Source organism: Liolophura sinensis, chromosome 6, assembly GCF_032854445.1.
Source record: "Liolophura sinensis isolate JHLJ2023 chromosome 6, CUHK_Ljap_v2, whole genome shotgun sequence".
NCBI classification, from domain to species: Eukaryota; Metazoa; Mollusca; class Polyplacophora; order Chitonida; family Chitonidae; genus Liolophura; species Liolophura sinensis.
Genome location: NC_088300.1, coordinates 76,918,791 through 76,945,374, shown reverse-complemented (window position 1 = coordinate 76,945,374; position 26,584 = coordinate 76,918,791). Strand labels below are relative to the sequence as shown.

Here is a 26,584-nt window from a genome sequence, read left to right as displayed (position 1 = left end):
TCACAGAAACCGTGTATGCAAGAAACCGTTACCCTACAAGGAGGCTTAATTTCTAGAGAACCGTGTTTACTACAGAAAACAAACAGAAAGTTCATATAACTGGTAAATTTTTTAATTGAAAATCTAAAAATAAAGTCATTAAAAACATTCACGAAGTCTATAAAACTAAACCCAATAAAACAGATCAACCTTCCATCAGAAGGCCCTTTTGTAGATGTACACAGCCGAAAAGAAATATAAAAAACACAAACATAACATAACTTTCTCTTGTATGTTGGAGATCCACATATGACTGCCATTATACAGGAGCTAAAAAAAGCTTAACCTGCCATCTGAGAATGTGCATTTAGACATCATACCTTAGAGTAGGGAGCATTCTCTCTCCCCCCCCCCCTCCCACATAGCCCCCTCTCACAATACTTACTTCGTGCAGGCGAGCTAAAAACAGAAAAACAGAACAAAATAGACGATTTTAATGCAATGTGGTGAACTGATGCCTGCGGCCAAATTCCCTGCTTCAATTTCCCTTTTGTATTCAACCAAAGATTTCCCTGAAGTTTAATTTGGGAGGATGTTCTGTGGTTTTGTTGCTAAGGCACATATAGACTTGGAGATTCGAGATGAGGGGAACGGTGGTTGGCCTGTAGTGGTATTGGATAAAATTTGGAAGGGTGGAGGGGGGGGGGGGGGAGCTGACCGTATACAAAGTTTTGGGACATTTTTGTAGATGATGCAAGCATGTACTGGCTATCTGCGACCATACAACCTGGTACTTGTAACAGTCTAGTTCCAATGCTTGGTTGTGATCTAGCAATGGACCGGCAAGCCGGCTAGTATTCTTCATTTATAGGCCTAAAGATTGACGCTTCAAAACCCTGATACGGCCTTCGTACGACAGCTAAAGCATGGGCCAAATATCAGTTTCTTAATCTCAGTAGTCCAGAAAGCTAACTATTTTTAAACACAACCTTATATAGGGGTCGTTTAAATGGCTCATTTTTCATTTTCATTTGAAAGCTTTTATACATTTGCATGAAATTGTACATTTTGTATGTACACTACATACCCTTCAAAGTATCCTGTCTTATTCACAGCCTTATATAAATTGTTCATTTCTTGTTTCTTATGAAAACTTTCATGTTGTATATACACTCCAACCCGTCGTACAATATTCCGTGGGAATATCCCTGAATGCTGAACAGTATACAACGCTGCCTCATGCAAATGGCTCATTGCTGATAAACTGTAGCCATCGAGATCTTTACAGACATCCATGTAACAAGTTATTTCGACGATATGTGTTAAAGACGGTCACATTCTTATCAAATTTGCCCCAAGCTTCTCTTTTTTGTATCTAGCTAAAAATAAACGGTCTACATGTATTAATGTTTGCTTCGCAACAATTCGCTGTTTATTTTATCCAGCTAAAAATAAACATCATTCTCAGCTAAAAAGTACTTGTCTTAACCCTGTATCAACATATGTGGCTTAGCAATTCAATGTTAACTCCACAGCACACGCTTCAGATGTCTACTTTGTCCCCAACTCCATGACTAGGCTCCTCAAAGTGGAACGTGAGCCAAATGTCCCACAAAAAGTTCACATTAAACCGGGAGTTTTCAACTTCCTGTCTTCTAGTCTGCTCCTTGATATCGCCAGCGACTTGCATCCACCAGTGGTAACTAGTGCAGACGGCACTCGTGTAACTCTTTGGTTGGTTTTCTACCAGCTACGGCTAGGATCATTTTGCTTGTCACCGTATACAATTCTTAACAACGTTTTTATCTCTTTTAGCAATACGACTGAATCAAGCGACTACTTGTCTCTTCATGTCTACGAGTTCTACGCCATCTTTGTCAATCATTTCCTCCACTTCGGGTGAATCTTTGTCCCTTGCCCATTCCTGAAGCTCTCCGGAGGCAAAAAGCAGGTAGAAAATGGCACCCACGATATAGATGGCTGCACTGATGTAAAATACAGATAGCCACTGCTCACGGGTTTGCTGCAAGAGAAACGAATTCAATTGACTTCATATACTATTATAACTAATAACAAATAAGGTGGAGTTTTTATGAATGCCACCAGTGGCCGTGGCTGGCTCAGCTGGTTATAGCGTTAGTACGCTTAGGCTGTCGGGCCCACGGTCAATGAAGTCGTGTGTTCGAAGCCAGCTCTCGATACCCCGGTACCAGACGATGGTTTATCTAGGGTACCCTGGTTTCATGCATCCGTCAACGTCACCGCCGTCATAAAATGGAGAAATAATGGAGCAGGGCATAAGCATCAAAGAAACAAATGACATCCGAGCGATACATCACACCGTTTGAACTTCCGTGTGAGATATGCACCATACTATTTCAAAAATTACAGTTACTCAAAAGGCAGAGCAGATTTTATAATACATTTACATACATGTGCTTAATGTACAGTCTGTATCTAACACAGCTGTCTATATCTAACGCAGCTATCTACATCTAACACAACTGTCTGCATCTAACACAGATGCTCTCCACCTGTACATGGGAAAGTCTGTCACCAACCAGCGGATAGTTGTGGATTTCCCAAAGGCTCTGCCGGGTTTCATCCCAGCATAATGTAAAACACAAATCAAATCAATAAGAAATGCAACAAATATGCACCGCACAGCTTTTTCATGTTGTTTACAGGGGCGCAGTATGCATGCATAAATCACTTATATGTTTAAAAAGTTACATAAAACACCACGTAACGTCTATGTCTAGACCGAGCCAACAATCACTACAGATTCGGGACAATTTTACTTTCGATCTATCAACTGAAAAGGCACCTTAGCACAGCGGTGTATTTGTACCATAAGGGGATGAGCATGACAACACGGGTGCAAACTATCAAGGCTCTTACTATGAACCTCCTTTCAATATGATGTCTATTCATCAGTAAATATATACAATGAAACTGAGAAATACGTCGCCACTCTTCTACAGGCAGTCAGTACCAGTTCTAGATCTGCCTTTCTTTTCGAGTTTGCGCACAGTTTGTGATATAAGTATGACATGGGGAACATTACATCGTTTTTGTTTGTAGGTCTTGTATTTAATACATGTTATTACAACTTTGAATAGGCGCCCTTTTCGGCGCTGGTTGATTTGCAGCCTTTAAGTAAAATGTGAAACGAAAATCAGAAAAATGAATTACGTAAATAACGCAAAATGATAATAATAGGCAGACACCACGGCAAACAAGAGGTCAGTCGTTACTACTTGTCAACCTCAATAGTTTCCAAGGCTCCTTATTTGTTTCGGAGACACTTTCTTAATATATTTCGGTACCTTAAAGCTATATGTATTCATATCCAAGCAATGTTCCAACTTACATCTGGTGTGAGAATGCCGGTCACGACAGGCGAGACAAATCCGGTCAAAGCGGCCACCGAGTTGGAGATTCCGAACAGGACACCCGCGTAAGCAGGGGCAATGTCCACGTGGTTGACGGTGTAACCGCTGAAGATAGGGGCGGTCAGGGCCACAGCCAGGACGAGGAGGCCGACTGCAGTTGCTGACTGGGTACATTCCAGATACCCCAAAGCGATGAGCATGATGGCAGGGATGACCTTACCTAGAACACACACAGCAAAACATATATTCAAATATGTGGAGAGTGGTCGATCGATTGATTGATGGATGGATGGACGGACGGATGATTGTTGGCATTACTGGTGATTGATTGATCGATGGATGGATTGACGGATGATTGTTGGCATTACTGGTGATTGATTGATCCATGGATGGATGGACGGACGGATGATTGTTGGCATTACTGGTGACTGATTGATCGATGGATGGATGGACGGATGTATGTTGGCAGTACTGGTGATTGATTGATCGATGGATGGATGGATGGATGGATGGACGGACGGATGATTGTTGGCATTACTGGTGACTGATTGATCGATGGATGGATGGATGGAAGCATGTCTGTTGGCAGTACAGGTGATTGATTGATCAATGGATGGATAGACGGATGTTTGCTGGCAGTACTGATGATTCTTCACTTGGGAGATCATGGACAACATAATGTAACCATAATGTCTTGTAAGATCTCTACTTTGATGATTGGGGTTATCGCCTTCTGACTCATCGATCCAGATTTTCGCTGCGCCCTTAGCTCAAGAGGTTTGTGTAAGCTTTACGCTTGCACAAGTAACTGGCAGGCGTCTTTACTCTGAACATTACCGATTCTTCCATCCAGCATCCTGATCGCCGTTATTACGATAGAAATTCTGTGCTGCCCACGGTGTGAAGATGTCAGATTTCAATGTAAATATACCGGTATCGGTAGCAGTCTGTGCGTTTGATCTGAAAACCGGCCGTCTTTGGGTTTTGACATAACAACATGAGTATTTTAAGCCAGCGAACTATAGTGTGAGAAAGACGTCGTCCTTTCTATGGACCTGCCTTTCAATGGCAGTGAAAAATGAGGCTTGCTACAATTGCTCGCACACACGAGGCGTTACTTCAATTCCAGCTTCGGGCAGAGCATTCTTAGATTTCTCAATGAACGTTATTGGTGGCGATAATTTTAATTCCAGACTCTTTACATGATTAAATTTTCACCGGTGATGAGGCTTCATATCCTTCAAACGGGCATTTTTCCTGTCACACGGTAACGAAGGCCTATAAATGTTTTAGAGAAACCTTTTTACCCCAAGGTAAATCTTGTGATAGTACATTTTCAGAAAGGGAATTGACTTTGTTTTCTCACTGCCGGATACACCTACGCACACATCCACTTTATCGTAATATGTACCACAGCCTACCGACAGCTTTTCCGACGCTATGGTATGCCAAGCACGGACATCATTGGCCCACTCCTGAAATCTGCCAACAACACCGCCATCATGACCTTCCCGAAAAGACTTCTGATATATCAAGTATCAACGTTTCGGCCAGTCTGCAATACACTTTAGTCTAACCCCGTCCCCTACATTCATACCTCCTGAAAGCACAAACCCCATCTTTAACATTCATACCCACTCAAAGAACAAACCGCTTCCTACATTCATACCCGCTAAAGGAACAAACCTCTCCCCTGCATACATACCCACTAAAAGAATAAACCACTCCCCTACATTCATATACCCTAAAAGAGCAAACCCCCTCCCCTACAACCATACCCTCTCAAAGGACAAACCCATCACCCACATCCCTACATCTTTGTTCTAACACCATTTCCTGTCTCAGTATAAGGTGATCTAATTACAAGAGTTTTACCAGATTTCTGTTTATCGATGTTTGTGACATGACACCACTTCAAGTCTACAAACCGTCACCCCACCAGCGTTCATCGTGACTGCAATGTTATAAAGTTTGTTGTACAGAGCATGCGCCGTTGGTGAAGATGGACGGTAACATGATACACTGGCCCTGTGGGTCAAGTCTCGTATAACATCTATACTCACAGAGTACAGTGAAATTGCTGGCAAAACATAGTAGTAATCGTGTCTTGTGTCGGACGAAATTAGCCGAATTCCTAATCGTGAGACGCTCTAATGCGCAAGTGCCAAACAGATAAACCTTGACAAGGTTCATGAGGAAAGAGCCTATGCATGCGGACGATGAAATTCTCCATTTTATCTGCAGATAGCGAGAGCCAGCTATCTACATCTAGCAGGATACACGAAGGTACTGATCAAGGCATATGAAAACAATGGCGAGAAGACATCGCCATCCAGTAAGCCCTGAACTGATTTAAGCACAGAAACAAACTTCAACTTGTTAGCAAAGTTACCTGAAGCTTTGCAAAACCTCAGTTCACTACATAAAGTACAGAAAGAGGTATATACATTAATATGGAAAAATTTGAAAAAATAGACGTGAAGGTTATTAATTTTGATGTTACAGTAATTAATAAATATGGAGATCATAACCAATTCAACACCTCCCCCGAGTTACTGATATTGTGCTTTACATGTATACAAAATCTGAGCTCAGCATATGCCCAACCTTCATGCCCCATTGTAAGGTTATCATCCGTGTTCTGCATGTAACCTCTCACCTTCTTCCGCCTGCTGATAATAAATGCCCCCATACCGTCCAATGGTCGCTAAACCACTACCGCTCTTTGCTGATTAGATAACCAATAGAGGACTGGATCGCCAACCAAAAAAATTCAGTCTGTTGAGCTTAAATCTTATACAGCAGGTGCAAGAGGCAGACCTAAGATAAACTCACCAAAGGCATCCCAAAGTTTTCTTGTCCACGTTGTTGAGAGAATTCCACGCGTTCGGACCAGGTCAGCCAGATAACCAGATACATTAATACCTAGCCAAAAGCCGATGTATGGAAGCGCCGAATACAACCCGTTCTGCACACAAAACACAACAAACCATTTACGTAATAGCTAAGCAGGCATTTCATCTTTGCTTTTATAGACAGTTTTTAACAGCTACATTCAGGACTTTTCTTAAGAATTAACATTTTAAAATTTTTTTTTTATACATATTCACTCTTGCCCCATTTATTGTGGCGCAATATGACTTACCGATGTGATATCGAATTTCAGGACTTCATTCATATATGTCGGTATGCCGGTCAGCAGCGTGTAGTTACCCCAGTCGGAGCACGTGTTAGAAACAACGATCGCCCAAACCGGAAGTGACGTGAACATCCGCACCCAAGGCACCTGCAGAATACCATTACTGATCATACAACAGGAAAACATGTAGGGCTGGGCAACATAATGTATTTCTTCATCTTAATGAATCAGTCTAAGAATGATGGTCAACACGCCAACCGACTGTCTGTCTCCTACCTCGAGAGGATACACAGGCTGATTACACGGAAGTTGATTGGATATCGCCATCACATCAAGTTTCAGGAGTACGACGTTAAACCCCAAGCACTCACTCACTCAAGTTTTAGTCTATGAATTTAATGTTCAGGCAATGTTTCTTGAGCTCTGCAAATCACAAAGGGAAGGATTCTCCGTTGTGGATTTTCCCGTCATGGTTACTGAGCTTTTCTTCGCTTGTACTTTTGTGGGATCACCTTCTTCTTGGAGTCTAAAATATCTTATCTTTCGAAACTTATGTGGCAACTGGACAGCAAAATGCGGATAGAGTACACGGAATTCGGTACCACCCATAACAGGGTTTCCCCTGTTAGGCAAAGATTCCTACAGGTCAAGCCTGTGTCAACTATATAACCTTCCTGTACTGTCACGATTGAGCTTGGTCTCCTGGTCACTCCCGTAAGCTCAAGAAGATTGTACTTGAACGATTACGTCTTTCGTCTTTGTATTTCCGAATCTGGGGCGTAAAAGTGCCGAAAGGTACAGCACTGAAGCTCTGTAGCCAAATCGTAAGTTAACTTACGAGAAGTGCTCAATGGTAAACATTATTTTCTACCCAGCATCTTTGTGATGTATTTTGTGTCACAGACTGTTTGTTATATCCAGCAAAAGGTGGAAGCTGTATAAATAACTGGAGCTGAATGTAAGCTTGTCCAAATTCAGGAGTGAAATATTTCTGTTAAGAGGAGTTTTGAATAGACGAGATCGTTCTCCTTAATGGGTTTGTTTCATTGCCTATGGTTTTTTTGTGAACTGAGTTAAGAGGTCAAAGGATAATCCATTTTTCGTGAGCAAAACCACCATGTGTGCCAAATCGGCTATGTAGGACAAACCCAACTCTTAGACCAAAAGCATGATGTATGTCAAATGGGCCATGTTGGCCCAACCCATCACGTAGACCAAAATCATGATGTATGTCAAATGGGCCATGCAGGCCAAACCCACCACGTAGACCAAAAGCATGATGTATGTCAAATGGGCCATGTTGGTCAAACCCATCACGTAGACCAAAATTATGATGTATGTCAAATGGGCTATGTAGGACAAACCCATCACGTAGACCAAATTCATGACGTATGTCAAATGGGCTATGTTGGCCAAACCCACCACGTAAACCAAAATCATGATATATGGCAAATAGGCCATGGAGGCCATCCCATCAGGCAGATCAAAATCATAATGTATGTTAAATGGGCCATGTAAGCCTTAACACTGTACCTTGTGTTTTTTATGAGTCTGGACAGAGTCTTTCAATCCCTGAAGAATGTATCTACGCTCGATGTCCGAGATTCTCTTATGGTCCTGCGGGTAGTCGGTGACTAGAAGCATCCAGGCGATGAACCAGACAATGGTGCCGGCTCCTGTAACCAGGGTTAGCACAGACATGAAGACAAGCTTACAGAAACAGTCACTGGGTTAGGGTTTAAGGTGGTTCTTAATAACTTTTCAGTCATATGACGACTATAGAATCCACAGAGTGCATTGTTGTAGTACGGATTTCTACCGCTCTTTTACTCATTTACAGTGTCACACCAGATAATGGTACCCGCTACTGTATGCAGGGTTAACACAGACATGAAGACAAACTTACAGAAACAGTGCTTGGTCAATGTTTGTATAAATGTTTGGTCAATTATTTGTATAATTTCTTACATACCTTTGCTTTTGGGAGTTAGTGTTAAACGTTGTTTTGGAAATGGATCTTGCGATTATCGACTTGGAACGCCTTTTACGGACTACGAATGGTATATGAATGTCGGACATGACGCTTAATGTTATACTTATATACAGTGTCACACCAGACAATGGTGCCGGCATTTGTATAGAGCGTTAGCACTGACGTGAAGACAAGCTTACAGCTTTTACTCATGTACAGCGTTACACGTTGTCGGAAGTCGCGATTACCGAGGCTGGAGATTTACATTTGAGCATATGTGCAGGATGCTACCAAGCAGGTCATTACGGAAGGCGCAGCTGTATTATTTGGAATCTTTAAATTAAAATGCTTCTTGACGAAAATGAGAATATACGACCAAAGACATTCTATCTTGCTTCCTATATGACAATGCACCATGCCAGAAGATTACATACGCTGGGTATATCTATATGATGTAGGTAGGTTGAATATAAAAATTGACATGTTTTCCATTTACGGAAGAATCGGAGAAGTAAGAGACTACTTACCCAGGACGTAAAATATAGACGGCCAGCCCCCAGCGAACCCATACTGACAGAGCATTCCGGCCAGAGGAAACGTGATCACGTTACCAATCTGAGCACCTGTCCGTGTAAGAGAAGGAAAACAGTTACAGACATGAACTAACTGACGACGTGGTCGTAAGTGGACGACTAAGCGCCTCCTACCAATGTGGCCGCTATGAGTTCAAGTCCAGCTCATGCTGGCTTCCTCTCCGGCAATACGTGGGAAAGTCTGCAAGCAATCTGCGGATAGTCGTGGGTTTCCCCCATGCTCTGCCCTGTTTCCTCCCACCAAATTGCTGACCTCCGTCGTATAAATGCAATATTCTTCAGCACGGCGTGAAACACGGATCAAATAAATACAATAAATAAACACGGCAATCACTTGGACAGCTTCACGACAACTGAAATGGAGGAGTAAACTTGAACTCGTAAATCTTGTTCTCTTTACAGAGAGATGCGATAATGGTGAGAGGTTGGTATGATTTACAGGGGTTTCCTGCAAAATGGGCGATAAAGTGAAACACTGAACGCTTCATAGGCATGATACAAAAAGTGAACCCAGTGAGGAAATCATTCCACGTTACCAGGTCATTTTAAACATAAGTAGGCCCTATATACCTCTTTTCAAGAGATACCTTAACAAACCTTGCCGCCCTGAAGTAATTCATACCTAAACTGTATGTAGTTCAGCCCTGCATTTGCGATGATGATTTGTGGGCAAAATGGTACTAAAGTACTCCTACATTACCAGGGAACAAAGTTTAATCTGGCTTGGACCCGAGTCGCTAATGGAATGTTCCATCCCATCTGAGTGATAAGTTCACAACTAACACTACTAGTTGAATAAGTACTGGAAACACAACATGGAACAAAAGTAACTTAGTAACTGTGCTTTATTTATTTATTTTTTTTTTCTGATTTGTATTTTCTGTCGTTCTCAAGAATATTTCACTTACACCATGGCGACTAGCATTACGAAGGGAGGAAACCAGGCAGAGCCGCAGGATGGTCTTGGATCTTTCTATCACTTTTATTCCTGAATAAAAATAATACAAATACAAACAGAACAAGATTTGAGATTCTACAATAGAATCCAAAACTGAGAAGAATTGTGGAATTCACAATACCCAATCGACCAGTATACAGTATTTACAATATTTCAGGAAGAAGAATTAGGTCGTTTCATAACTCGTTCTCCCACAGAACCAGTGATGATCAGAGGCCAGTAAGAGAGCTACTGTTGGTATACTAACCAGCGTAAGTGAAGGAGGTCAGTTTGCTGCGCTCCATGACTGGCGACCAATGACCCCATATGGCGTGCATAGCGGGGAAAGCCACGCCCTGTGGGCAGAATATCAACACGTTAGAGACAGTATACAATGATGAGTCGGCCGAATCTATACTCAATGCTTATGGAGCAGTATACATGGGCCTATCTTAATTTATAGAATTTCTGTTGACCATAATTCAGCTATAAAGGAAACATAATCTGAGCCTGAGAAGAAACCTGAACCTAATATTTCAAAATAATTAAAGCTTCCAAGAACAATTCGGTCTTACTTCTGTCCTTCTTAAGCTGAAAAGAATGATGACGATTTGCTTGGCTGGCGGCCCCATTCTAGCGAACGATGGGCGCCAAGGCTAGAGGTTAGTTGGAAAGAAAACCTACCTCGAGACTATACATATCTTATATATGTATAGTTTGAGAAATGTGTGCTTTATGCGCTACTAACGAATTTTTCAGTTATATGACCGTCGTCAGGTTTTAAGGTGGAAGAAAATGGAGTAAGATATGCTGTTATCAAGACGTTGTATAATTAAGATGTGATTTTACCGTGAACATACAGGACTCTGAGGATACCGAGGCATGAAGCTCAGTATTGATTTTTTAATATAAGCAATATATCTTTCTTGATATACTGGATCAATACTTGCGTGTAAATAATGAAAGAAAGTTGATGGCTTCACAAAGTCTAAAATTAGAGCCAATATGTCAGACTTTAAAAGAAACGAACGTTTTAATTTATAGGCCTTCTCCGAATCAGGCCACCTGAAGTGTGCTTTGTGTACGTGGCCAAACGCTTTAACAGATCGTAAATTGCATACATTTCCTCTCGTTCAGGAGTGTGTATTTAAATATGTCTTTAAAATACCAACAAACCATCAACATATTAATATTTACAGGAAGCGGTTTAGTATTTTCGATGAAACAAAGGTGATATTAGGGTAAGAAAACGTTTCCTTTCACATCTGCTTGGCCCTTTATTGCTGAATTAATCCATGTATAATGCTGCAAATAACGAAGAGGCATGGACGACTTTTACCATACTTGGTACCCAGATATTCCTTCCTAAGTGACGTCACCTTATGGAGAAGTATACAGATACAAATACACAGAAATATACGATTTCTTGTCTTGATACAGGTTTATGCAGCACAAATCGAACGGGTAATACCAAAGAACTGGTATTTGTTGCTGGATTTTGGTAACAATGAGGAAAATGTAACAAAATCTCCGTCGCCAGACCAAGGAAGATTCTGATTACAACAGGGAAGATGTAATACACGTACTGTTTCCAGACCTCGGAGGATTCTGATGACAATGAGGAACATGTAATAAACTCACCGTGGCCAGACCTCGGAGGATTCTGATGACAATAGGGAAGATGTAATCAACTCACCGTGGCAAGACTTAGGAGGATTCTGACGACAATGCGAAAGTTGTAATCAATTCACCGTGGCCAGACCTAGGAGGATTCTGATGACAATAGGGGAGATGTAATCAACTCACCCTGGCAAGACTTAGGAGGATTCTGATGACAATGCGAAAGTTGTAATCAACTCACCGTGGCCAGACCTAGGAGGATCTTAATGACAATATGGATCATGTAATAAACTCACCGTGGCCAGACCTACATGTACGATAATCATGATGACAATGAGGAACATGTAACAATCTCACCATGGCCAGACTTAGGAGGACTCCGATGGCAATGAGGAAGATGTAATAAACTCATCGTGGCCAGACCTGCATGGATGACGATCGTGATGACAATGAGGAACATGTAATAAACTAACCGTGGCCAGGCCTCGGAGGATTCTGATGACAACAGGGAAGAGTTAATAAACTCACTGAGGCCAGACCTCGGAGGATTCTGATGACAATGAGGAAGTTGTAATAAACTTACCTTGGCCAGACATAGGAGGTATTCTGATGACAATGAGGAAGATATAATAAACTAACCGTGGCCAGACCTGCATGTAGGAGGAACGTGATGACAATGAGGAAGATGTAATAAACTTACCGTGGCCAGACCTAATAGGATTCTGATGACAATGAGGAAGATGTAACTCGTCTGAGCAGCGATAGGTGTCAGTAGGGTGAGGATGGCAGCGGCGAACATTGTCCAGCCAAACACCCGCTTCCCGCCAATTCGGGTGGCCACCCATCCCCCAGGGATCTGCGTGACAAGGTAGCCCCAGAAAAACGAGCCCAGAACTAGTCCCTGGGTGGTTTTGTTCCACAAAAACTCGCCATCCTTTATCAAACAGAAGAATAATTAAGATTCAGTTGGCAAAGGTGTGCGGAGCATTTCATACAAACGTCTTCTACTAGTGAGACAGGTGTTCAGATAAAGAAAAAATAAATACTGAAAAGCTGTCTTCTGATCAAGTGAGAAATTATCCAATCACTCAGAAATTTTATTAACGTGTATCATAACCGCTGTTATTCTGTTGGCTAAAAAAAACACAATCATATTGACAACATACTCTTCTGATGACAACTCGTCGGACCCTCACACACAATGAAGCGACATTACTGGCTAAGGGTTTGAACTATATTCCTACCCAGGACAAAATCCCCAGAGATGATTTTGTGTCAGCTATAGAAAAAGGTCTTCAACAACTCGCCCCTGGAGGTAATGTTGATTACATCCGACACCAAATCAGCGACATTCTCATCGAAGCACCCAAGCAAAAACCAAATATCACCCGAGAAGAAAGAACGGCCATCAAGAACCTACGCTCCGATAATACCATCACCATCGCCCCTGCAGACAAAGGAAGAGCCGCAGTTATACTTGACAAGAACAAATTCAACCAACTAGTCAACGACATGCTCAGCGACACAACGACATACGGGCAAATAACCAAAGACCCCACACCGAAACTAGAAAGAGAATTTAGGGCAAAACTCAACGCCCTGCAGAACAGCAATGAAATCGACATCCAACTTGTACCGAAAGCTCAACACAACACACCCCAGAGCACCTTACGCCAGGGCAACCATCAAAGTTCATAAGAACCCAATCAAAGCCCGACTCCTGATCTGCTCCAGAGGCACTGTCCACTACAACACGGCACAGTACCTCACTAAACTCCTAACACCTCTGGGCAAAACTTCCAAATCTTACATGAAAGATTCAGCAGAATTTTGTAACAAAATTAAAGACATTCCAGGCACAGCCCAACTGATCAGTTACGGCGTCATCGACCTATTCACCAATATCCCTAGAGAAGAATCCCTAGACATCATACGACAGAAGCTGAACAGCGGACAACACCCTCTCAACACAGCCATGAAACACGACAGCATAATCAGCCTTCTGGACTCGTGTATGCATTCCACCTATTTCACGTGGGGGGATGACATATATGAACAACTCCACGGTTTACCGATGGGATCCCCCCTATCACCACTTATCTCCGAAATATACATGACAGAATTTGAGAACAAAGCCCCATCAAACCGTTGTGTTGGTTCCGTAAGGTAGATGACACATTCGTAGCACTAAACAAGACTGACAAACCCCAGTCCCTACTTGACCACCTCAACTCCCAGAACAACAGGATACAGTTCACCATGGAACAAGAATGCAACAAAACCATACCGTTTCTGGATGTACTTATTAGCAAGAGGTACGACAAACTCCTCACTTCAGTATACCGCAAACCCACACACTCAGACCAATACGTGAATTACCAATCTAACCAACCAAATCGGATCAAGAGAGGAATAATATCTACCCTAACAAAACGAGCCCTACAGATATCCAGCATCAACCTCCAAGAAGAAATAAATCACCTCAAAACCACCTTCACCACCCAAAACCGATACCCCCCCACAATTAGTGGAGAGAACGATCAGCAAAACCCTCAATCCGACTAACAAGACCAGAACAACGAGACCCGACCACCCCAATATATATATAACCATTCCGTATATAGGCACCCCAAGCTACCAGATAAGAAGACTCCTGCATGACAAACTGAACATATAAACAACGTTTACCTCCGCCTCTAACCCTTAAAACCCTACTCAAAGCCAATGGAAAGAAACAGCCAACCCATAGGGAAGAACCCAAAGTATCTGTGTACTGCATTAATTGTGATTGTCAACAGCAATACATTGGAGAAACTGGTAGACCACTCAATATCAGAATTGCAGGGCACAAGGCCTCAGTATATTGTATTCTAACCTGTTCAAAGCATACTCAATACAGTTTGTAACATATCATGATACAAATTCTTAACGCTGTAATGCCTATGAGCAACAATCAGCATCAACTCAGGGAACTCTTTTCTTTCTCGATCCATACCTTTAAATTCCCGGCTGTCCCTGACTTGCGGCTCAAACAGCCGCTATCAATCTCATCGGTGACGTTAGTTTTGTTGTCTGGATTCAGCAATTCCAGCGCCGTCCCATTGACCATACATACGATCGCCACGCTCATGTTCACACGCAACGCGTACACATTGATGAATCCAAAAAAACCGATCACAGCGAGCCCCAAGCGACTAGACGTCCACCATGGCACTGAAATTTAACGGAATAGAGTCTGATAATCGCTAACATCTCGATTCGATAAGACTTGCTAAACTCAAAGTCAACACAGTTCACAAAATAACATCAGTACGAACAGCTAAAACATGGTATGATAACCAAAGCCATGAGGGCATTCCCTATCTATAAGGTAAAGCTACCGTGAACAATTCTCAATCCAAACACATTTGTTTGCACCTTGATAGAAATCAGCTTCAGAAGACACACGGACATAGAACTATTACTGGATCCGGGTGCTTTGACGCTGACAAGTAAATACATTTATTTATTTATTTGACTGGTGCTGCGGAAAGCATCACTGTTGAAGGAAACCTATTTCTCGGAAAAAAGAAGCAACGGCCTTTGTAACCGATGAACCCTTTGAGCCATAGGGTGGAGGACATTTGTTTGATTCATGAAGAACCCACTAAGAGGCCAAACGACCGCTGTGAACCGTTACTCGCCGCTAAAGCTCTGGAACAGTGAAATTGAGAAAATAGCGAAAATTCCATTCGGACGCTGGGACTGAAGTCCTAGCGATTGGCCCATGATCATTTTAATAACTCGACCACAATCAGACAAGGAAATACACGGGATTTAAGTCTTACCGATGGTTGTATGGCCACAGTTCTGTCCTAAGAAACGTATAGCTACAGATTCAAAACAATCCATATTGCAGGTCTATACAATCTCAAAACAAGCCGCACTTCAGACTGAGAATCCAGATTTAACACATGAGCCTATACAATCCCAGAACAAGCCACTCTTCAAATCAGAACCCACCAATCCGATCGCTGTGAGTTCAAGTCCGGCTCATGCTCGCTTCCTCTCCGGTCGTACGGCTGGAAAGGTGGGCTCTACCCGGTTTCCTCCCACCATAATGCCGATCGCCGTCGTATAAGTGAAATACTCTTGAGTAAGGCGTAAAACACAAATGAAATAAATAAATAAATCAATCAATCAATCAAATCAGAACCGAATTCAATTCGGACAAGAATAGGTGTACTTTAAGACATTGGATTTATTAACCATTCGTTACACGCGTTCTTGACACGTTCTCTACACCTCATACATTTGCAATACAATGGTGTTCATGTTATAGTGTGACGGAACTACTGATATATACTACTTTATGTAGTATACTACTTCAAAAAAAATAATCCTAAAAAAACAAATACTGAAGGACCTGTAATCGCCTGTGTTAGAAATCAGAAGCTGACTTCGGTGGTTGATAAACACTGGCCTTTACACACCCATCGTTGACCTCCGAACAATCGGTCAGAGGTAAGGGGACCTTATCAATCCCAAAGCACGTCACACTTCAGACTGCGAATCCACATCTAACAGAAAAGCTTATACAACCCTAAAACAAGTGACACTTCACACTGCCAATCCAGATCTAACACAAGAGTTTATACAAACCTAAAACAATTGACACTTCACACCGCGAATCCAGATCTAACACAAGAGCATATACAACCCTAAAACAAGTGACACTTCACACTGCCAATCCAGATCTAACACAACAGCTTATACAACCCTAAATCAAGCGACACTTCACACTACCAATCCACATCTAACACAAGAGCTTATACACCCCTAAAACAAGTGACATTTCACACTGCCAATCCAGATCTAACACAAGAGCTTATACAACCCTAAAACAAGTGACACTGCCAATCCAGATCTAACACAAGAGCTTATACAACCCTAAAACAAGTGACACTTCACACTGCCAATCCAGATCTAACACAAGAGCTTATACAACCCTAAAACAAGTGACACTTCACACTGCCAATCCAGATCTAACACAAGAGCCTATACAACCCTAAAACAGTGACACTTCACACTGCCAATCCAGATTTAACACAAGAGCTTATACAACCCTAAAACAAGCGACACTTCACACTACCAATCCACATCTAACACAAGAGCTTATACACCCCTAAAACAAGTGACATTTCACACTGCCAATCCAGATCTAACACAAGAGCTTATACAACCCTAAAACAAGTGACACTGCCAATCCAGATCTAACACAAGAGCTTATACAACCCTAAAACAAGTGACACTTCACACTGCCAATCCAGATCTAACACAAGAGCTTATACAACCCTAAAACAAGTGACACTTCACACTGCCAATCCAGATCTAACACAAGAGCCTATACAACCCTAAAACAGTGACACTTCACACTGCCAATCCAGATTTAACACAAGAGCTTATACAACCCTAAAACAAGCGACACTTCACATTACCAATCCACATCTAACACAAGAGCCTATACAACCCTAAAACAGTGACACTTCCCACTGCCAGTGCAGATTTAACACAAGAGCCTACACAATCCCCAAACAAGCCGCACTCCACACTGCCAGTCCAGATTTAACACAAGAGCCTGTACAATCCCAAAACATGCCACACTTCACACTGCGAATCAGGATCTAACACAAGAGCCTGTACAATCCCCAAACAAGCCGCACTTCACACTGCCAGTCCAGATTTAACACAAGAGCCTGTACAATCCCAAAACATGCCACACTTCACACTGCGAATCAGGATCTAACACAAGAGCCTGTACCATCCCCAAACAAGCCGCACTTCACATTGCGAATCCAGATTTAACACCAGAGCCTGTACAATATAAAATCAAGCCGCACTTCACACTGCGAAGCCAGATTTAACACAAGGGCCAATACAATCCCAAAACTAGCCACACTTCACACTGCGAATCCAGATCTAACACAAGAGCCTATATAATCCCAAAAACAAGCCGCACTTCAGACTGAGAATCCAGATCTAACACATGAGCCTATACAATCCCAGAACAAGTCACTCTTTAAATCAGAACCCACCAATCCGATCGCTGTGAATTCAAGTCCGGCTCATGCTCGCTTCCTCTCCGGCCGTACGGCTGGGAAGGTCTCTCAGCAATCTGCGGATGGTCGTCGGCTCTACCCGGTTTCCTCCCACCATAATGCCGATCGCCGTCGTATAAGTGAAATATCCTTGAGTAAGGCGTAAAACACCAATGAAATAAATAAATCAAATCAGAATCGAATCCAGTTGGGGCAAGAATAGGTGTACTTCAAGACATTGGATTTATTAACCATTTGTTGCACGCGTTCTTGACACGTTCTCCATACTTCATACATTTGCAATACAATGGTGTTCATGTAATATAGTGTGCTCTATTGATATATACTCCTTTATGTACATGTATAGTTTCCATGAGTCAGAGAACTGCTCCTGTATGTTGGGTTCATTTTAATATTAAGCCAGAATATACCAGTATAATGTCTAAAGAAAAACAATTTCGGGGCCCCTTCAAACCTGTTGTGACTTAGAAGTAATAACGGGACAGAAATTGATCTTCGAATGTAACTTTATTTGCAGAGTTAATCCTAAAAACAAATACTGAAGGAACAATGTACACCCGTGTTGTTTAATCTGTACCATAAGATTTCGCTACCTGTAATCGCCTGTATTAGAAATCAGAGACTGACTTCGGTGGTTGATAAACACTGGCCTTTACACTCCCCTCGTTGACCCCCGAACAATCGGTCAGAGGTAAGGGGACCTTATCAATCCCGCGGGGTCAGCGGAAGTCACGTACTGTGAGAGCTGTGATCAGATATGCAAGCTGTTGAGGTGACCCATTGTAAGTAATGTTGAAATATTAATCCAGAGCATTAATCCAGTATGGGAAGTTCACAGGTACTTCAGGTTACAGGTAATTAGTCTTGAGGGAGTAATGACCTGATGCAACCACGTGGTTAATGTAGAACTATTCAACTAGACATGCATGTATAACACAGGCTACTGAATACATATAACACATGCTAAATTACATATAACATAGGTTATTGTATACTGTAATACAGGCTACTGTATAAATGTAACACAGGCTACTGTGTACATGTAACACAAGCTATTGTATAGATGTAACATAGGCTACTGTATACATATAATATAGGCTATTGTATACCCGTAACATAGGCTATTGTATACATATAACACAGGCTATTGTATATAAATAACACAGGCTACTGTATACATATAACACAGGCTACTGTATACATATAACACAGGCTACAGTATACATATAACGCAGGCTGCTGTTTACATATAACACAGGCTACTGTATACATATAAGAACCTGGATCGGGAGTTTAAGTGACACAATTGGTTAGTCAGTAACAGTGCGGATATATACATTCCAGGTATAAAACAAATATAATTTACTGAAAAGCAACGGCATAGGCACGAGAAACGCTGTGAACTTAGGAGGGTGAAGACGCCCAGCAGTGAGCTTGCAAACTTACATCACGGTCTGATCTCACATATGTTTCACGTCCTACATGGCTCTTATATCACAAGCATCTCTCCTAAAATGCTCCGCTATAAACAGTGTGATACGTACATATGTTGATTAAGGTAATTTATCTCACGCCAACACGCTTTGCGCGGTCAACGGATAAAGTCGAAGAGAAATGGATGTTACCGTGAGCTACACAGTGTTTAAGGTATGTACATATACTAGTACAAAACCACCGCATCGCCCAGGTGAAAGCGTCAACGTTGTCGCATCATACTGCGCACATATGTAATGCTCCCTTGGGCTCTGATAAAGGTATATCGCTTTGGAAAAATATATACGTTGCTGTTTCCTACGTACATCTCTGATATCATAGGAAACACTGTACAGGAAAACAGCATAATGGCCAAAGTCCAGCCACGTCACAGAACACATTCGTTCTGGTGTACTACGATCGTGATATGCACAGTTCAATGACAGCTAATGTAAATCTTATCAGTGATGCTGTTTATGACTGTGGGCATTATCTGACAATTCAGGGATGAATCGTAGACAATACTGCAGACTACACCACTGTAAGCTACACCTCCTTAGACTAATACATAATTTCCGTATAAAAGATGACGTGCCAGCTACCAAATTTTGAATACTTGCTCGATCAGCCCCACTTCTAAGTTACACTTTCGCCACTACTTTCAAGGATGTCATGCATTCTTCAAGGGTTATTTGTGACCAATGTCGCCCCTGCTCTGGTTTTACTCTCTATACTGCATAATAAGTCGTTATTACATGGCACATGCATAAGACATTTCCAGAATATCAAAGCTCAGATGTTCGTATTTATGAGGATATTTAAGAAATATTAAGAAGGAGCATTTTTTATTTTCCACATTCTGAGGGTCTTCTTTGTTGTTATACGTACTTACAATCTAAAAGTCAGGCAGATTAAAGGTGTCGTCCATACGGATGCTTTGGGACATCGCTTTATTGTGTAGCTGCACACTGTGTCTATTTCTCCATATTGCGGTAATATATTACCTCACTCCGTGTTGTTTGCTGAACACCGTGTCCTAGAATGCGGCCAAGCAAACTGTCATTAATAACTGGGACTAATATAACGGATATTATATTAGTTATATTATCTCCATTTTATAGATACTGCATGTGCAAGCAAACAACACTAATGAAAAATGTGAAATACTGAACACTAGGTTGACCTGTCAGTGACTTGTTTCATGACTCTGCAACAGGTGAGTACACAACCTGAGAGTTGGTTGTTTCGTGGTGCTGTGACAGATCAGCACACAACCTGAGAGTTGGTTGTTTCGTGGTGCTGTGACAGATCAGCACACAACCGAAAATTTGGTTGTTTCGTGATGCTGTGACAGATCAGCACACAACCTGAGAGTGGGTTGTTTCTTGATGCTATAACAGATGAATACACAACCTGGGAGTGGGTTGTTTCGTGACGCTGTAACAGAGGAGAACACAACTCGAGAGTGGGCTGTTTCGTGACGCTGTAACAGAGGAGAACACAACCTGAGAGTGGGTTGTTTCTTGATGCTGTAACAGATGAGTACACAACCTGGGAGTGGGTTGTTTCGTGACGCTGTAACAGAGGAGAACACAACCTGAGAGTGGGTTGTTTCATGATGCTGTAACACATGAATACACAACCTGAGAGTGGGTTGTTTCGTGACGCTGTAACAAGGTGTTACACAGCCTGAATGTAAGCGTCTTGTTTATGACGCTGTAACAACAGAGCGTTCCATTTAAAAACCTGGTGCAGTTACCTGTCCTTGTCCAGCATGGCTTTGAGCATCACCGAGGAATCTAGGGCTCACACAACCTAGGAAATCACCGATCGACGTTGTTCTTTTCCGCAGGCCAAACGATAAGGAACGTAAGTGACTGCAAATTTAAGTCTGTGGAGATGTACTTAATATTTAATTTTTTGTCACCAACGCCGTGACAACCTGCCACGGTAATTGCCTGAGCTTTTTGAGAAACTTCCACGCTTTGTCATGCGGAAATTCACAATCTGTTAATCTAACGGGCGGTGAAATATAGGTCTACTCTCGTGTATACGGCATATGCACACCATTCAAAGAAATCAATACAATAAAAAATCTTCAGAAAATTAAGAATGGTACTCCCCTAGCAAATGTACTATGAGCTGTTGTAGCCACATGGTGACTGTAATTCAGGTGAAAGCGACACTAGACTGTTACGTTGTTATAGAAACTTTAGCACATCAGATTTAAGCCCAAGGTCTGGATAAGCCGACTTCACGGTCAAATCTGAAAATGAGGTGCAGCGCCTGGTCAAACAGAATTGCACCACTACCAGATCCTTCAGTTATATTAAATTTACAAATTCCAAAACATTACTACAATAATGCAAACAATAGCTGGGGTACATATATAATTACATAGTCATGTAATATGATGTTACTTAATTATCTCATAAGCGTATATAATTTGGACAGGCAAGTAAACAACTATCCAGTCATTATATATGTGTAATATATATGTAAGCATATTTTAGTGTTGTAAGGCAATGTTTACTGTTTTGAGGTAATGGTTACTTAAGCATTACCAATTAAGAACGTGAGTACATAAAAGAATGCACAGGCCCTAATACAGACAAATATATAGCCAATTATAACAGATAATTAATTAATAAAATCTTGGTGTTCTGATATACACGGTTCCCATTAAAACTCAACAAATCTAAATACTGAAGTCAATATGAAGTTGGACAGTTTAGCAGGCCTCAGATAGAAAGCATGTTGTTTTAACGTCGGAAAACTGCACCTATGATGGCTATGTATATGAGTATTTTTTTTCTTTTCTTTTCATTTTTTTGGGGGGGAGGATGTGTGACGGGGCACTTTGTCCACTTTTGCGTTTGTTCTCTTCTTGAAGCCATTAATACTGAAGAATAGCATTGGATATACATGTACATGTAATATCAACCGTGAGCGCCGATATTTGCACCCCACTTTGATGTGTACATGACTTGTGTAGGCCCTATGTATAATTGTTAGCCATGTTTTATCTTATGACTTAATGAACTGCACATTTTTGTGCGCGGTTGACCCACTCATAATTTTCCAACTAATTACGCCATACAAGTAGGAACATCAACGTGTTTATAATATACAATTCCGTTACTCGCTGAAGATTTTCCGCCATAAAGTATACTTAGCTCGGTAAATATTGGTTTCTTTAGTACATGTTCACTTCAATATAGACTAAGATTTGAATTATTATGAGCGTTAAATATCAATTATTAAAAGTAAATGTAATATTATTTTTTTTATATGTACTACAAACAGAGTATACTATACTATACCCTAACAGTAATACTTTGAAATGGAATTCATTTTGTGTCGATTCCCTTGCTCTCGATGTTCTTGGCAACATCAGTTCAGTGGTAGGCAGTGCTTGTGAATCGCTATGCACAGCCTGTAGTTCGCTGAACATCACATTGTTGTCTTTTACCAACATGATATGGATATCTGTGAGGGGGCTGGGGGACGGGTTCTTCAGTATGAGTAACATGTTAAAGATCGGTGTCAGGTTTTCGTCACTCATAAAACTGACCACCAGTACCATGGTATAAGTGAACATTCTCGAGTAGGTCGTTAAACATTAATCAAATAAAACTCAGCTACATGTAGGCAAGCATGGTTAAGATCAATAATAGCTTGATCAGTCAGATCGCTTACCACAACAACAACTAAGGGTGTATAATTTCATGTTCTACCGTGGTCTAACATTATGTGGGCCATAACATGTGCTGCGCAACAACTAATCCCCTATTTTTATTCCAGGTACTTGACAAGTACGAAGGATGGTGAGACGTTAAACATGACTGCTGCAGTTCTGCTGTTGCCATACACGCTTAAAAACGAGATCACAGGTGCAAATTCAGTGTCTAACACGAGCTGATTTTTCATTGTCCAAGTGGTATATATCTGGCAATTGCAGCTACAGTTTAGAAGCATGGTTTTGTTTTGTCCAGCACAACATACCTCACGCTTAATATTTAATTAAGCATTTTTATTTTTAATTGCAATCAGGTACATGGAGTTGTGTGTATTTTGGGAACATGTTTAATAAAAAATTGTGATTGACGTCAAGCAGCTTTGGTGCAGCCTAATCTTTGTTGTAGGCCACTTGCCTGCCATCAACATAATGTACTTATCTGTTCGTCACACACAGCACCATATGTCAGCAAATCTGGCCGTGCATGGACATGACAGTATTCATACAAATGAAGCTAAAACATTTAGAAGCATTCTTTTCCTTGAGGGCCGCTTCAGTGGCCCAATGGTTAAACCTCGAAGTCGGGAGTCTCGGGATCAAACCCTGGTCGGGTCATACCAAAGACTTCAAAAATGGTACTTGTTACTCCCTCTATTGGCGCTCTGCACAGAGAGATTAGAGCAAGGAAACAGAACTGGTTGGCCAGGTGTCACTTAGTATAATGTGAGTGAGTGGGGTGTCATTTCTTATGTCTACGGCATAATACTTCACTTTTGACGGCATGAACTCGCCCTGACGCAAGCAGACACAGTATATGTACGCACATCTAATGAGTCCTCAATTGACTGATAAATTCTTAAGTACGACGTTAATCCCTAAGCATTCATTCATTCATTTTTCACTGAAACTCAATAAATATGTGTGTTAACCTTCCTGTTGCCTTTTATTTCGATGAAGTACTTATTTTTAAAGTCTGCTTTAATATTACGTATATTTCTATCTGCTAACTAGGATGACAGTCTCCTACCAAATGTGGAAGAGGCACCCCACGTGAAAGGCATATCAGATGATCGTGAGAGGAGATCCATTTTCTACAGCACAAATCTGTATTGTGGGAGAAATGAAAACCCTCCGGAAGTCCAGGACATGATGCATGTCACGTTTGTAATGTTTGCAGTATACTGTAACCTATACTGTAAAAAATTCCCACCAGAGCAGCGTCTCTGTTAAACTGTCTTCCCCCTTGAAAAGGGAAAACATGACTGAATGCTGTACTCCTCAACAACCACACGTGTTGTTTAAATCAAATTCTCTCTCCACATGACTGTCAATGCTGTAGCCAATGTTAACAGTACTAAGGTTCTGCATGCTTTCTAGTTATTGAATAAAGATTTCATTTTGTTGTATTTGGATCTACTTTGCCTAATTGCTTTTTTTCCTCAATGTTTCTATGTTATATACGCCCAAGTGTAGGAGTTAAATGATTGCTGGAGCCTCATATACAGGTTTCAAATCCAGATTGTTATTTGGCTTCATTGCCAGGAGAGGTCTGACAATGCAGTTTGCTGAAGATCAGTGTATTTCCGCCTACCACACCATTACGCATGCACGCTAAACACTGCATAAAAATCCAAAATGTACTTAATTAGCGTGCAGAGGATTAATTAACTGGCCCACACAGCTGCATCCAAATACATAAACGTTTACCTATGTAAATCATTCTATGTGATAAAGCATTACTTAATTAGTTATTTTACAGGAAAACTTATCTTGTTAGTGGATGACTTATTCAGTGTAACAGCAAGTGACACCCATAATACTTATGTAAACATCTTCGGATATTAATTACATTGGTAAATGCTTACTTAAAGTTTTACTTATTTGGATGCAGCTGTGTGGCACCAGTTAAGTAAACGTTTATCGAAAAAGTTTTTTTTTACAGTGTACATATGTGTTTCATTCTATAAATATCATGCTGTACCTTCATTAGTAGAGGTTCACATTCTCTGTACCTGGACGTGTATTGATAGGACTGAAGACAATGCCATCTATATGTAATATGAGCATCTGATCAATAGCACAGCTGTTGATCCTGCTTTAAAACGCTCGAGGCCTTCACAACCTGATAAGAACACATATGTTTAAGTCAACCTCACTATACACATGAACTGCAATCGACCAATAGCTAGTCTATCAGCCTACTTTTTGTATAATTCTAATTGACAGTAATTCACTGTCACAATTTCGGGTTCTTGACCTTTGAATATAAGTTTCCACTCGTTTGTCTTATATATTGTGCACGTCACGCACCAGTTCACTGCTGTAATTTCCGCCCCTATATACCCTTTGATTAAATAGTTGTCGTTAATGTAACTGATCTTCAGAATGCAAGCCATACATATATAGGGCTGTAGCGTTCTTTAGGGTTCTATGTGGCTCGCAATGCATTTTTGAAGAGTCACATACACAGCAACAACCGGTAATTGTTCATGTGACAGATTTCTGTCATCAGGGAGCATAGTCGGATTATCATATACACCTAGGCCTATTGACAGTTTGTTATACAGCTTACATGCACCACCAAATGCTACGCAGTATGTATTCATTAAATACGGTACAACTCCCTTTATTAGTGACATACATACACATTACCATTGGATTCTGTCCAAAGATATATAATTTTAATCGCTTTAATGCTCACAAATAGGCTGTAGCTTGTACGAAATTGCCGAGAATGCAGTATCTGATACAACCTCCTATATTTCTTTCTTCATTTCATTTAGAACTGTGTTGTTCATTGCCCTATGCCTCCCATGTTATCTTTCACCTCGTCGTTTGATTCCCGCTGCCTTGTACTAGTGTATGATAGGGAAATTTATGCGCTCGCGTAAAGCCTTCGGCTGGCAGCTGTAGGCCTACGTCGGAGCAGACCACGTGGGCCACTATAGCCTGTGTACACAGCATTCTGGCACACCAACAAAACGTTGTTGCTTTGTCTAACATCAACATAGTTCACGCCGACACCCTGCAGCATGATCTTCATCTTAAAATGTACTATCCACCCAGTCATGTGTTAACATTTAGCAGTCAGGCGCAGCGCATTTACTACGTTGTTTGTACTGTGATAAGACTCCGTACATGGCAGTCATGCTGAACATATAGGCACCGTAGCTGTATATTGTCGAAGCTGTATAGCTGTGCCTGTAATGGCAAAACTGTTAACATCAAGTGTTAGACAACATTCACTTACCGTCCTTCGGGTCTATTTTCTCCTGTTCGGAGCCAGTCATCGCCTCGGTCTCCTTCGAGTTAACCTCCATTTTCGTATAGTAGGGTATAAGTAGGCCTACTTTATGGCCGTATATGTGAGTCAACTACAACAACGCGGAGGCTCTACTGTGAGTGTAGTACACGTAGATGTGGGTAGTGTTACCGATCACTGAACAGCCAGGGCTCCGCTTCGGCAAGTATTAGCCTTCCACCAGGCAAACAAACTTAGCCGAAGGTTATGTGCAGCATGATGCAAGATCCATTCAGGAAATTTCCGTAGTCAAACGGTGAAGGCTGCCGCGTTACACGCTTGCTAGCCTTTTAATAGAGCGCGTGGCTAAGACTCGGAAACCAGCATGTTCCAAGCTA

At 41.4% G+C, this 26,584-nt stretch overlaps 1 protein-coding gene and 1 long non-coding RNA gene across 2 annotated transcripts; one reads left to right on the top strand and one right to left on the bottom strand.

Moving 5' to 3' along the window:
- Positions 1-410: 410 nt before the first annotated feature.
- On the bottom strand, positions 411-26,584 carry LOC135468154 (sialin-like). Its single transcript, XM_064746240.1, has 10 exons — positions 26,196-26,584; positions 14,631-14,848; positions 12,336-12,569; positions 10,284-10,371; positions 9,013-9,108; positions 8,047-8,189; positions 6,520-6,660; positions 6,210-6,342; positions 3,353-3,594; positions 411-2,002 (listed from the first exon to the last, which is right to left on the bottom strand). Exons 1-10 carry the CDS (start codon positions 26,263-26,265, stop codon positions 1,808-1,810), a joined length of 1,560 nt encoding a protein of 519 aa, XP_064602310.1. The 5' UTR covers positions 26,266-26,584; the 3' UTR covers positions 411-1,807.
- Positions 19,079-24,209, top strand: LOC135469408 (uncharacterized). Its single transcript, XR_010444320.1, has 3 exons — positions 19,079-19,380; positions 23,011-23,099; positions 23,957-24,209. It is a non-coding gene; the product is annotated as an uncharacterized LOC135469408 (long non-coding RNA).

Coding starts and splice junctions, on each gene's coding strand:
- LOC135468154 (XM_064746240.1), bottom strand. CDS start 26,265: ATGGAGGTTAACTCGAAGGAGACCGAGGCGATGACTGGCTCCGAACAG. Junction 12,570..14,630: donor GGACAGCCGGGAATTTAAAG/GTATGGATCGAG, acceptor TGTTTGATAAAG/GATGGCGAGTTTTTGTGGAA. Junction 9,109..10,283: donor GACCTCCTTCACTTACGCTG/GTTAGTATACCA, acceptor TTACACGGACAG/GTGCTCAGATTGGTAACGTG.